Below are 13,242 nucleotides of genomic sequence, written 5' to 3'. Positions count from 1 at the left end.
ATATATAAATTCATGGCTCTATCATGGCCTCATCCTGTACACTTTGCCATTTACTGGCTTCCATTCTACCTTCCTTAGTCAAGCATTTATTACTTCATATCATGCCACTGTGACTAAGATCATATAATATCATCCCACAGACTAAAGTTACCCACTACAAATATATCATCAAGTACTAGTTTCTGCTCGGAAAGCAATAGAAAAGCACTTTAAATTATGAAGCCTCGTAAACACACCGATGATATCCTTCCAACTTAAGAATCCTAGAACACAGATTCATTAACAAAGCAAATAATCACTTCTGAATAGAGGTACAGTGGGTTTTCCAGAAAAACAAAAACTTTCATGATTTGTGGAAGAGAAGGGTAGGGGAGAGTTGTTGCTTCCATCACTTTTTAAAAACATTTTCTTAATAAATATATCCTTTCAAATGACTGTGATTGTCAGTATATTACCGTATTACATAGGGCCTAACAACCTGCAACCTTGTCATGCTGCAGTACTGCACAATTATCAAAAGCACTATCGTAGTAATACTTGAAATAGTAAGGCCCTAACAGACTGCATTCTAACAAGGATTAACTTTACTTGGATATCTCACTGTAACCACAATGAGTATTGCTCTCAAACACAGAACAGAATCTAGTTTAGAAAGGTTAACCTTAAATGCATGTCAGGCTGTACTTGTGGTGTCATTCACATTTGCTTCTGCTAAGAGAAACATAACTTGTCCATGGTACTGTAACTATTAACACTCTAAGATACTATTTACAGCTGCTTCTAAAATAGAGTCAGTTTCTACACCTTCACTGTGGTCTGGAATAAATTTTTCCAGGCAGTTTTCCTGTGAAGCAATAGGTGAAAAATTAGGAAATTCTAACTCAACCGAGCCGCTACTTGTCGCCTCGTTTTGTGGCTGTCTCCCAGCTTTTTTAAGTTCCAAGATGTTTTTAAACGTAGTTTCTAAACTCTTACTGAGCAGTAAGTCTTGCTGGGGTTCACCAGAGCCTTTCCTGTTATCAGGATGTAAAACCTCATTCTTTGGAGAGCTCCTCAGAGTTTTGTCTTGGAGGGAATTATTACACGTTACCTTTGACAAAGACTGAACTGTGTTCCTCGAGATTTTATTGTGTGTTCCATGACCGCCTCTTGACACGTTTTTTGACAAGTCTTCAGAACTCGAAGAATTCTCAGTGGACTTGGCAAGATCCTTCCCAGCCATCTTTTCTTCAGAAAGGGCCACGTATTGGCTCTCAGAAGAACAATTAGCTTTTTCTAACTTTAAAGCTTTACTGAGGCTCTCCGATTTTTTAGAAGAAGTTCCTTCTTGTGGTGTCAGAATGTTGTTAGGCACTAGAGGAAGTTTACTGTGATTTGTGGACTCTGCTGAGCTGGATTTTGGTCGGTCTCTGGCTTGGGTTTTGGTAGTCTGACCTCGAGAAGGTAATGTTTTGCTAGACTGGTGGTCACTTTTGCTGGACTGTGCTTCTTCAGCTGTTTTATCAAATTGTTTGGCAGAGCAACAAAAATCGGCCTGATAACCATCTAAAAAGTAAGTAACAACATTTTACTTGAATTACCTATACACTAAAATAACAGACGCTCCAGCCTAGTTTCTGAGTATTAAAAATCAAATAACATCCACAGCCTACAGATTCATATCTTAAAGAGACATACACATGCTTAAGTGTTCTGCTGCGCCACCAAATTAATCAGCATACTATGCACATATGTGCACTGTAAAACCAGACTAAGGGCACTTCCTAGCATACTAAATATGCAAATCTGGTATCTGGAAGATGTTCAAGAATACCTTCTTGAATATATCCTCTATCTTTTAAAATATGCAGAACATTTAAGCAAACAGCAACTGTTATCTTAGACAAACAATGTGTTTCTAGTTGCTACGTTCAACAACAGTCTGGTTAAAAATGCTGCCATTTAAGTGGCCATGACATTCCAAAAGCAACACTTCATTAAGATGAACAAGAGTATTCATGCTTCATACAGCAGTGTTCTTTCTGACTGCCAGCTAACTCACAGGTTCTTCCTTACTAGAACTGAGACCATGCAGGAGTCGTGACTACTGTCAGAAGAAGCTCAGAAAAAAATTTCTGCCGAACAGGCCAATTACATTTTTTCCCCAAATAACTGCCTTCAACCTTATAGTATCTCCAGATTATTGAATCTGGGAGTTATCAGAATTTAACTTGCAACTGCTTTTCAGTATTTCAATTACTGGAATCCCTAGCAATCAGTGCCTCACTGCAGCCACAACTATTTTTAAACACTCCATACTTACGCTGCTTTTGTGAGATTCAGAACTTAACCATTACTTACCAGGATCCACTAGTGCAAGCCGCTTATCCCGGGTCAGAGATGCCCTTTCTTCCTGGTTAAACATCCTATCAATCATTACCATTTCTGCAGAGGGATTTATCCGCTGCAGGAAAAGGAACAAAAACATCCACTTCTGTAGTCACTCATATGTTGGTACCAAATCAAAAGGTTTACAGCTTAGTTACTCTTCAGAGAAAAAGAATGTTCCTTAGATACTTGTGGCCAATGTTTACAATTCCACAGAATCTTCAACGATATTGACTGTGACCCCAACCACTACTGAAACTCAACCACAAAAGATTATTCATATTTATTATTACAATATTGATATTATCCATATTAATATTAATAAACATATTGTATTTTATTTGTTAAAGAATTTAAAACAAGGAATTCCTATTCCAATTTTAAGAATAGTACCTTTTCAGGACTGAGTATGTTTACCACTGTACACCACAATTTTTTACATCATATAGTATCTTTCTCGCTAAAAAACAGCAAAAATCTTGCCATGGGACCACCCTATCATCTTGTTTCTTCCCTGCACTTCTCTCCCATCCTTCTGACTAGCTGGTGCTGAGTTGCATTTTGCTGATGATGCCGTCAAGCCGCGTGGATCCATCCATCACAGAAGAAAGTTCACCGGCTACTAAGTCACAACACAGGCAACTAGTTCCAAATCTTAACAGTCAAACAACATCTTCAAAATGTCCATATGGGATTCACCATACAACACACCAGACGCTAAAAGAACAGATTTTAACCTCCATCCCCCTTTCCACCTGCAATTACTTGCAAATATTTGATGGTTAGTATCTTTTTAATGGGACCACTTGATTCCCTTGATTCCAAAACAGTATTAATTCTAACACTTATATTACGTATTCCTGTCTCTAAACCAGAGTGATTTAAACGTCTATTATACTTAAATTCAAAACCTTTCCAGGCTTGAAATCTAACATGTCTGAAACCACAATGACATTTCCTGATCCTTGTAAAACACTTTCCTAAAGTAACTGTCAGTTTTCTTTTTACCTCACACCTGGGATTGTGAAAGCACTTAAGCAAAAACATTTCCGATGAAAATGTGAGGCTCCACCTAGCTTCTAAGGAGAAGTAATGATTTCCCAAATTGTAATATGATTTAGCTCCAATTATAATATAGCTGGAGGCCTCCGAATGGAGCTTTTCAACATTCTTTCAGGCTCTATCACCCACAGAAAAATACAGAAATCACCTGCCTGACTACCACAGTCTATTCAGGCAAGAGCAAAGTATAAGCAGAGAGCAGAAGTTCATGTGTCTTAAATATATAGCGGCACCCTTGCTTGGGCGGTATGTGAAATACAAATTCAACCCATTTCACTGATTTTAAGATGTGTGCATACACTTAAAAATGCAGGGTGGTCACTGAGATTAATTGTTCAGTAACAAGTACAATATATATATATACACACATATGTATCTCTAAAACTTTCATATATATATATCACCTTCATAAGGCAATAAATGAATTGTAATGCTAGGTCTCACCTTCCTGCAGATGTATTATTTTAAAAAACTGAATCACATACTATAAACATAAAATGTATCTGGGTTATACACCTTACCATTGCATCTTCTATAAGCAAACATCTGTATTTGTTCAGCATAGCCTGCGTCCTCTTCAGAAGCTGCGTAGCTACAGACTCAAATTCACTGTCCACTAGAAAGACAAGAGTATACTTTCAAATACTGTTCTTCAGTAACCAGAAGGTTCAGTAACTTGCACAAATTTAAAAATGTTCCCTTTCTTATTGCTCTACCCAACACACAGAATTCTCTCAATACATTCACTACAAACGTATTGCCAATTTTTAAAAAGAGAATTACCTTTTCTTAAGTCTTCCTCTGTTGGCAGTGATCCCTGGCACACATGGTATGAAAGGAGTCTCTGAACTGCATCATTTAATGATCTGAACCGACTTTTATCTGGTGTCACAGCATGCATTTGATCCTTCTGTAACTGCTGTAGAATACTACAAGAAAAAATAATGATATATAATTAACACATACTCTGAAGTTTATGCATTGACAAAAACTGAAAAGAGATGAAGGTTAGAGGAAACGTCTGCAAAATATTACAAAAGAAGAATGACTTACAAAGCTCCTTTAGTTAACTGTTTAGCAGCAGGCCTTTTCTGTCCAACTAAATGACCATCCACCTAAGTTCAAAATAAAAGACAAATTACAATATATCGCCTCCTTTGCAAAGCCCAAGTTTCAGCATTTATGTCTGCCAATTAAGTATATCACCAATACTAAGTGTAACCACCACATAAGTATAAACACTTTCAACTATCTCCTATTTTCACAGGGCACTGTATCAATGAGCTAGGGAAGTCGCTTCTCTAAAGCAAGCCAAAGGTCTGAAATGTTGTTTGTAGGCAAATTCCACTGCAGTGCATATACATGCTTCACTAGGAAAAAGGCTGGCTATCAAATTTAGTAGGTGAAAAGAAGAAAAGGTACAACTAGAAACTCTTCCAAAGAAATCTGCTCTCAAGAACTGTCTGCATTTCTCAGCTGATGTCATCTTGCCTGATTTTGATGGATTAGAGTATCTGTCAGGAAAGCAGGCTAAAGTTGCGTAAAGGCGAGGTGATAAAGGCTCATGTTCCTGCTGTATGAGAGGCATTACTGCAATCCAGGTATTCTCCCAAAGAAGCCACCCTGGATCAAAGAGTCTTTGTTTAATACAAAGTTGTTGGTTTTCTTCAGTCTACTGAAAATTTATTTCTAATAAAATTGGCCACAGAGCAAAAGTTACTTACGACTTAAAAAAAGACTTCATGAAAGCTCTTCTGAAATACAACGTGGTTAGAAGGGAAAAAAAAAAAGCACAGGATACAGAGCACCCTTCTTAGCAAAGTAGGAGCAGCATGAAGTAGGCACACTGTAATGATACTTGCTGGCCAAAAAGCCTCTAGCTTCAGAGCATAAAAAGTATTTTCCACCACAGGAGAATGAACATCTGACCAACAATTACAAAACCAGGCTGAACTCACAATTGAGCACTACTGTGAGCATCTCTTGATCTACTTGTACATCAGTAAGACAGGGAAAAACATTCATGTCATACTACATTGACAAACACATTTACAGCAAGGAACAAAACTTCTAGATCAGATCCTCCCTTTTCCTCCATGTTTGTGTAGTTTAGTTCCACCCACAACGAAGCCCATTTTCAAGCCTACTTCAAACCCTCCCTTCTTGCCCTCAGTTACTCAGTCCATGAATGTAACAACTGTCTCCTTTGCCCAGAAGTTCTTGTATTCCCCCTCCAAAAAGGCTGGCCTCCCCTTACAGTCCCAAACCCTGGACATAGTATTAAATTTTTATACGTAGTTGCCATATATAGGAGAACTTTTGGTGGGGAAAAAAAAAGGAAAGGGGGAAAAAAAAAAAAAAAAAGACAACACCGGGGAAAGAAGACAATGCCAATGAAAGATAAAACAGACAACAAAGACCAGACAGATTTTTTTCTGCTACTTCTCACAAACCATCCCATCCCAATCAGCTAGAGAAGAGCTGAGTTGGTAAGTAGTAATGACAAGAGCAGGTTCAACTTATGTCCACCTCAATGAAGAATTGCTGAGCCATACGAAATTATCTTCAGGTAACATTACAGTCAGATTCTACTTGCTGAATTAAATCTCAAAACAGCATTCAGAATATCAATTTGCAGAACACTCAACGTTTATTACGTCAAGGTAGAATTGACAAGCTTGAGTGACTTCATATACTCTAAAAAAACTGCAAGGACTCCTACGTTATCAATATGGAGTTGAAATATCCCTAATTACTAAAATTCTAAGGGAAAGGGAAACACAAATAAAAGTATTCTTTACCTGTATACTCTGCTGAAGTGATGATGACCCTATTACTTTTTCTTGTGGCGGTGCAGTTCCTAGAGATTGCTGTATGATTTTTCCTCCAGAGTCCTGTCCTATAAAAAATATGTTTAAAAGACTCTGTCAACCTAAGAAAGAACAGAATATTTTTGTGTACCTATCTTGATCATTTTACTTGAGTTTTTAGCTTTTAGGAGAAAGATACATGTCTTATATGCTTAAAAGCATTAGTGCAACTACCCTGTGGAAAAACCGAGTCATAAAAATGAAACAGAACTGACATTTTGTGCCACAAACTAAAAAAACCCTCAGATATAGATCATCTGCTACCATAGCACTGCAATGTAAGAAGAAATTCAAGTATCGTAAGTATGGTGTCCCAACAATTTACTGAAAAGCATACAGTATATTTTACCAAGCTTTTCCATACTAACCCTCCCTCAAGCACATAAACAAAATTTTTCTAGAGCTCCTGAACGTACTTAGACAGCAGGCATTGTCAATTTTTTTCCTAGATTTTCTAGATGGGCAGACCTCCTTCAGTTGCTTTGCTCAGGAATTCACATAGCATCTTATCAGCCATGCTACATTACAACCAACACAAATAATAATTTACGGTTCTTTCCGCCCAAAAAAACCACACTGTGCTGATTGTAGAGGACTGCCTGGACATCTTGCACGTAACAGTACACAAGGAAAAAAAAAACAGGCAGATTATGAGATCTTATTCAAAAGGGTTACTTGTGTACAAAGAGAACATGAAGGTTACTGCATTTTTCTGTTTTTTAATATACTGGTTTTGTTCTTTTAGTAGCACAGTGCTGCTTGAAAAGCCCAGTATTTTGCCATGAACAATGCATCAACTATTCTAACTGAAAGTGACACATTCAAAAACAAATCGATGACAGCCTGCACGTAGTCTTGTAATTGCTATTTTCATTCCTCTGTATCTGAAGTAGCCATCACAAAAGAGAGGGTCTAGAAGTTTCATATAATTTTTAGTAGATGTCCCTATTTCAAAAATGACTTATTTCTATTTTCCTAAGCTGAAAAAAAGTAAGAAAAATGAAAGGAGGTACAATTTTGGATTTTACAGAAGGCAAAAATAATCACTTATTGTGGAGATTCAACTTTTCATTCTACAAAATGAAGTGCCGTGGAGGGGAAAAATAAAAGCGCACATTCAACACTGAAAAAATTAGTTTGTGTTCTTCTAAAACTAAAATTCTGATAACCTTCAGGACCCTATCAGCATGAGCTGTCAATGCAAGTCTGACACATCAAAGAAGAACCTATTTCTGTTGCTGGAGAAAATTAAGAAATGATTTTAAAAAGACCTTAGTTGACCTGATAGTGTGTTGCTCAGAAGACTTGTTAGCTGAGGCTGTCTCAAATTATCCTGTGTCTTCGAGGCAGAAACTGGTGATGTCTGGCTCATAGCTTTTTTCTGTGTCACACACATTAAAAAAAATAAAAAAACACAGTCATCTTTACTGAAAGCTCTAACAAACAGAGGTAAAAAGCAAAAAAAGGCAACTAAAATTCAGCTCTACATATCCGTTTTCAACCTCAAACTCACAAGCGGTAGAATTTCAGACATTTCAATTCCTCCTAACTTCAAGAATTTTATAAAGTAAATCAGAAAGGAACAGAAATTACACGAACAGTACAACTATACACCAGTTATGTTCTAGAAGATCCATGATTTACCACTACAAGTGGCCCTCAGAAAGTCCAGCTTTTACGAGTCTCAAAACTGTAAGATGACTAAACAAGCTGTCTCCTCAACAAAAAAAATACACAGTAGAACAAACTGTCCAGTGTTCAGTGACTAAATGATACATGGTTTACAATACGCTACAATATTTAAAATGCAAGTACAAAAAAACTAAAAAGATTCTGCCAAACAGTAGAATTTGTTCTCTGTAGTTCCCATTTTCAGCTCTGAAATTTCAGCACAAAACCAAAATGACCTTTTTGCAGCAATAAGAAATACTACGCTTTTGTAACTGCTGAAACTCACTGACCCAGCACATAATCTACAAATAGGAAGATGTAGTCACATGAGGAGAAAGTCAGGCAGGCCTTAAATTACTAATCTGCAAACAAAATGTTACAACCTGTGCTAGCAGTTTTGGCAAAGACTGAAAATGTGGTTCTACAACATATTCGCCCTTATTTTCTAAATACACATAATTTTCTAAGACATTATTTCATTACCCAGTTTCGGTCTTGGGTAAAAAAAAAATAATAATCCATTAGACCTTTGAGAGAAGAGAAAGATCTAAGATAATTAGTGCAAATGCATTCTGAGACAGTTGTTATCGGTATTTTATAATGACCGCAGGAAAAAAAAAAAACAAAAGCAAAAAAACGTCAGAAGTGGAATAATACATTGTTGCTAATTGTGTAATGAGTCACTGAGTTAAATAATGGCAGAGATTGGAAGTTCACTTAAGAAAATAGACAAAGTTGACTTGAATATATACTGCGGCTGCATCAACTAAATAAATAACCAGTTCTAACCTTAAAAGTAAATTAAAAAAAAAAAAAATTTAACTACTACATAGACCTCTTCTTAGAGAAAATATTTTTTAAATGTTATGCTTTTACAAACTGCTTTAGAAGGTATTTCCTGTTAAGGATTCTAATAAACCTCTTGCCTTGTCTTTGGTTCAAATTTGAAAACTTCTAATTGCTCCAGACACACAAAACTATAGTAGGCAAAATGCCAAAAAGGTTAAGTTTTAACAGATTAACTTCGTATGGTAAATAACAAGAAAAAAAAAAGAAACTTTTTCATCTCTAATTTGAATAGGTCAAACCTTGAAAACACATACATAGTTTTTAGTGAGGTCAAAAGACCTGTAAGTACTAAGAGTGTACCCAAGCCTTTACATCCAGCTCTACAGTAAGATCTTCAGGAGAGCTCATAGTTGTGTAATCTTACAATATCCATTCCTTTAAACAGGAGCAGAAATAAATCAGTGCTAAGCAGTTCTAAAAATATTACTATAAATCACCAACAAAATACCCTGAATTAATGAAAGTGACAGACTCATTCACTCGTGATAGACTTTAGAAAATACCGAGTGAAATGATGCACCCAGGTCACAGTAATTTTTAGCAGTTCCACAGTATTCAGAACAATACAAATTAGCAAAATTAACGTCCTCCGTATTAACACCAACTTTAATACTTTGTTAACCAGATTTTAGCACAGCTTAGAAGCCTTTCTTTGGGTACATTCTCAAGCAGCTTTCATACCTGACCAAAGGCAAACTGTTGTTGTGTTACTCCAATTGACGTGTGACTAAAGGTGCTGACAGATTTGGAAGAAGATGCTGGAAGACGATGTGATGCACTGACGGGAACTTGAGTTCTGTTCTGTGTGAGCTGATCTCCAGTGAAGTTTCCTCCTGATGCAACAGACTGAACTGATGGTCCCAAGCTAGGATGCACTGAACCAGAAGAACTCGCAACAGCAAATCGATTAGAAGCTGACATATTTGAGACTGTAGACTGCCCAGGTGACATCGTAGTAAAACTTGATCTACCTTGAGAAACATTAGCTTGACTGGGTGACAAATGCAACACCGTTGGTGATGCCTGCTGCAGTGGCACCTGTCCACCAACAATTTGTGAGGTTCCATGATTTACTATCACTTGGTTTCCAGGAGCTGTGAATGTCTGGCCAGAAACTAGCTGAACAGCTGTGTTCTGATTATTCAGCATCTGTCCTGAATATGGCTGGTTGGCTCTTAGCATGTTTGTAGAATTCCTGTTGAGCATTACATGCTCAGCAGACACTTGGCCAGGAACCAGCTGGGAAGGCTGAGTCTGAAGAAGTTGTCCATTTATGGCCTGGACATGATGAACTGAATTGGAATTAACAGACAAACTTGTAGGTATGAGAAACTGGTTTTGAGGTGCATGAGGCTGTCCCATAGGAGAATGGATAACAATACTACCTCCAGCATTGCTAACTGTCTGAGGTGTAACTGATTTTCTTGTATTTTGTTGATTAACAATATTAACGGACATATGAGGACCAACTACTGAACTCTGAGGTGAGTTTGCAGAAGCAAACGGAATCCCTTGCTGTACGTGATGTTGCTGTATTCCCAAGTTATTCACATTGTAAGCAGTCTGCTGACCCATCTGGATAGGCTTTGGTTGGATATTAATGGGAACTTTGTTAGAGTTTGGTGCCAAACCCCTTTGAATGATGATATTATGGACAGGCAATGACGTCTGAAAATTTGTGCTGTTAAATGGAACGGTTACAGGTTGTGCTACTGGACTTGAATTCGAGTTACCAAACAGTGAGTTACCATTTGGAGTTTGTCTATGAACCAAGAGGCCACTACTCATGTTTGCAGGCGTTTGTTGACCATTGCCTTTCAGTATAATCTGAGATCCATCAAGGTTATTAATGGTCATCATGGAAGGTTGATTACTAAATGAACCAATTAGCTGTATCTGCCCAGAACCGCTAATCTGGCTGCTATTAGACAAATGCTGGCTGGGAACACTAATTCCGACATGTTGCATAAAGCCATGTTGCACACCGACTGTATTGCTTGCAAAAGATGCTCCAACAGGTTGCTGTACCACTTGAGTAACTCCTATAGGTTGCAATGTCTGACCTGAGTAATTAGAAACATTAGAAGCCTGAGTAAAGGATGCTGATGAAGAAGGATGAAGCTGAGCTTGTGCAAACTGTTGGCTAGAACCTACACTGGCATCCAAATATGCCTCTTCTGCCAGAGTCTGTTCAGTAATATTGGCCTCCTGCAAGGACTTCTGAAGAATATCAAAAGGCTGATCCTCAGTAAGATCAGGTAAAGGAGAAGATACAAGTTCATCTTCAAGAAACTGAAGGCTACTGGATAGCTGCAGTCCATCGCTAGGCCCCTCTCCAAGCTGACCGCTTACACCTTTTACAGACGACTTAGGATCAGTGTTCTGAAATGAAATGCAAAACAAAAAATAAATCATTTTCAGAAATGCTAAGCTCTACCTTGTTTCTTCATTAAGCTTTTTTTCATGCAAGCAAATTTTCTTTACAAAATTATATTCTTTGCATAGTATGTACATAAGGTGACATTCATCCCATACAGTGGGCCAGCATAAACGCATGTGTCACTTAGATCCCACTCATGCCCTCGTAAGACTGCTGGAGACATTACTCTCCTCTCACTTCTCAAATCTCCCAACTCCACAGCACTCAGTTCTGCAGCTGCACTGTTTCAAGATAATGTGACATGCTCTTTAAGTACCATTTTCCCCTTCCTCCAGCTGAGCACTGTATGGACAAAAGGATAAAAGAAAGGAGTGAAAAGACTTCCACTGTAACTCAATTTGGGGCAAGGTTTCAGTAGCAGCTCTTTCACTGACCTGCTCTGTTAGATCAGATCCACCTCCAAAATCCTACCAATACTTCTATAGCCGCACAGTGCAAACAAGTGACCATTTCATAAAGTTAAGGACTAATTCTTTGTTTAGAAAAACAATGCTACAGACTTTGTGGTTTAAGCTAGTAAAAAGATTATAGAGAACTATAAGTGCTGAAACTAAAGCAAATACTATGTGGCACCCTGAATGAAAAAATCCTTCAAATCTACATCCACAAATAGTCTGATAAGGAAAATCAGAACCTACTTTACTGTGGTCTAAACAAAACTATGTCCAGAAACTCTGGACAACACAAGTATCAGGTTTCTACAGGTGGAATGACGAATTTAAACGCATAGTAATACTTGCAATAGTTTTAAGTTAGACAGAGTACACCTTTCTAAATTGCAAAACTGTATCTCAACTATTCAAAGACAGCATCCAGTTTCTTTTTAGGTCAGGATAAATGCAAAACATGGGTGTGAAATTATCAGTCACCTTCATAACCTGAGCCTTCACTCCTTGAAGATCATAGACGCTTGTTTTCACCTCCTATAAACAGTGTGAAGATGCTGCAAGCCGTAACTATCACAGGCAGTAATGTCCCCACCCTAAATTCAGTTCCCCAAGCATATTTATTCAGAATTTTACCTCAATCTGTTTCTGAATCAGCCTGTATAATTTATGAAACTTCAGTCATGTTTTAAGATATTAAGAAGTTGATCTTAAAATTCAGTAAAATATTTCCAAAATACAATTATGAAATTACAATAAACTTGTTTACATTTAACGTTAACAGAAGGAATTAAACTAGTACTTAAATGTCTTGATGTCTGTACCTCGTGAAAACCTACAACTACAAATCAGGTTCCCAACTGTTCCTAGCTACCATCAGGCAGAGCAAAAAGGAGTCACTAACTAGGGCATTATTAGGACTCACAACTGTCAGGTTCTTGTGGAAAATTCCCTATTGCGTCTGTAACTTGTCTCCAGTGACAATGACCAACCAGACACCTTTCACAACTGAGTAACTTAAAAGGGTACAGTTTATGCTATTCCCATTAGTACTAACAATACAACTATTACTACCACTAGTAACAGCAATAGTAAAAAATAAATAATATTAGATTCAATCAAGATGAATAGCTTGAAACTCTCCCACTGAAATGAAGAATCTCAAGTTTCACTGTTTAACATCCAAAAACAATTTTATGTCCATAAACTGGAACAAGAGACCTTCAAAATTAACATCTGAATCACTGCTGTCCAGATTCAGAACAGCCGTGCAGAACACCATGCTAACTTCAACAAGAAATTAGTGCCTCTGCAATTTCATGAATCTGCTTACCAACAAGAGTCTTATTCTCACTGGCTCCATGAATATTCTGCTCTCTTAAGCTGTTCTACTATACCGTAATAAGAAGGTGGAAGCAGTCATCAAGTACGACCCAGGTAAAAGGGCAATGGCCAAGGAACCCTCTCATGAGGGTTGTAACAGAGACCGTCGAAGGAAATCAACCTGCAATCAGTAGAGATGGCATGCAATCACCCCACTCAAGGGAAGGGGGGAGGGAGGAAGCGTGGACACAGCTTTCTCGTCCTTCAGTCAGCA

General features: G+C 37.7%; 1 protein-coding gene across 1 annotated transcript in view; it reads right to left on the bottom strand.

Annotated features, from left to right (window-relative positions):
• Window positions 1-748: 748 nt before the first annotated feature.
• Window positions 749-13,242, bottom strand: part of GLTSCR1L (GLTSCR1-like) — a 31,912-nt gene continuing 19,418 nt past the window's right edge. The window contains exons 5-12 of the mRNA XM_009888496.1: window positions 9,513-11,201; window positions 7,581-7,695; window positions 6,231-6,328; window positions 4,483-4,544; window positions 4,213-4,358; window positions 3,951-4,045; window positions 2,341-2,443; window positions 749-1,545 (exon numbers count right to left, since the gene is read on the bottom strand). Of these exons, the coding sequence (XP_009886798.1) occupies window positions 749-1,545; window positions 2,341-2,443; window positions 3,951-4,045; window positions 4,213-4,358; window positions 4,483-4,544; window positions 6,231-6,328; window positions 7,581-7,695; window positions 9,513-11,201 (3,105 nt within the window). The remainder of the gene's footprint in view (window positions 1,546-2,340; window positions 2,444-3,950; window positions 4,046-4,212; window positions 4,359-4,482; window positions 4,545-6,230; window positions 6,329-7,580; window positions 7,696-9,512; window positions 11,202-13,242) is intronic.

This window comes from Charadrius vociferus, unplaced genomic scaffold (assembly GCF_000708025.1).
Source record: "Charadrius vociferus isolate BGI_N301 unplaced genomic scaffold, ASM70802v2 scaffold340, whole genome shotgun sequence".
Lineage (NCBI taxonomy): Eukaryota > Metazoa > Chordata > Aves > Charadriiformes > Charadriidae > Charadrius > Charadrius vociferus.
This window is presented reverse-complemented; position numbering and strand designations above follow the sequence as displayed.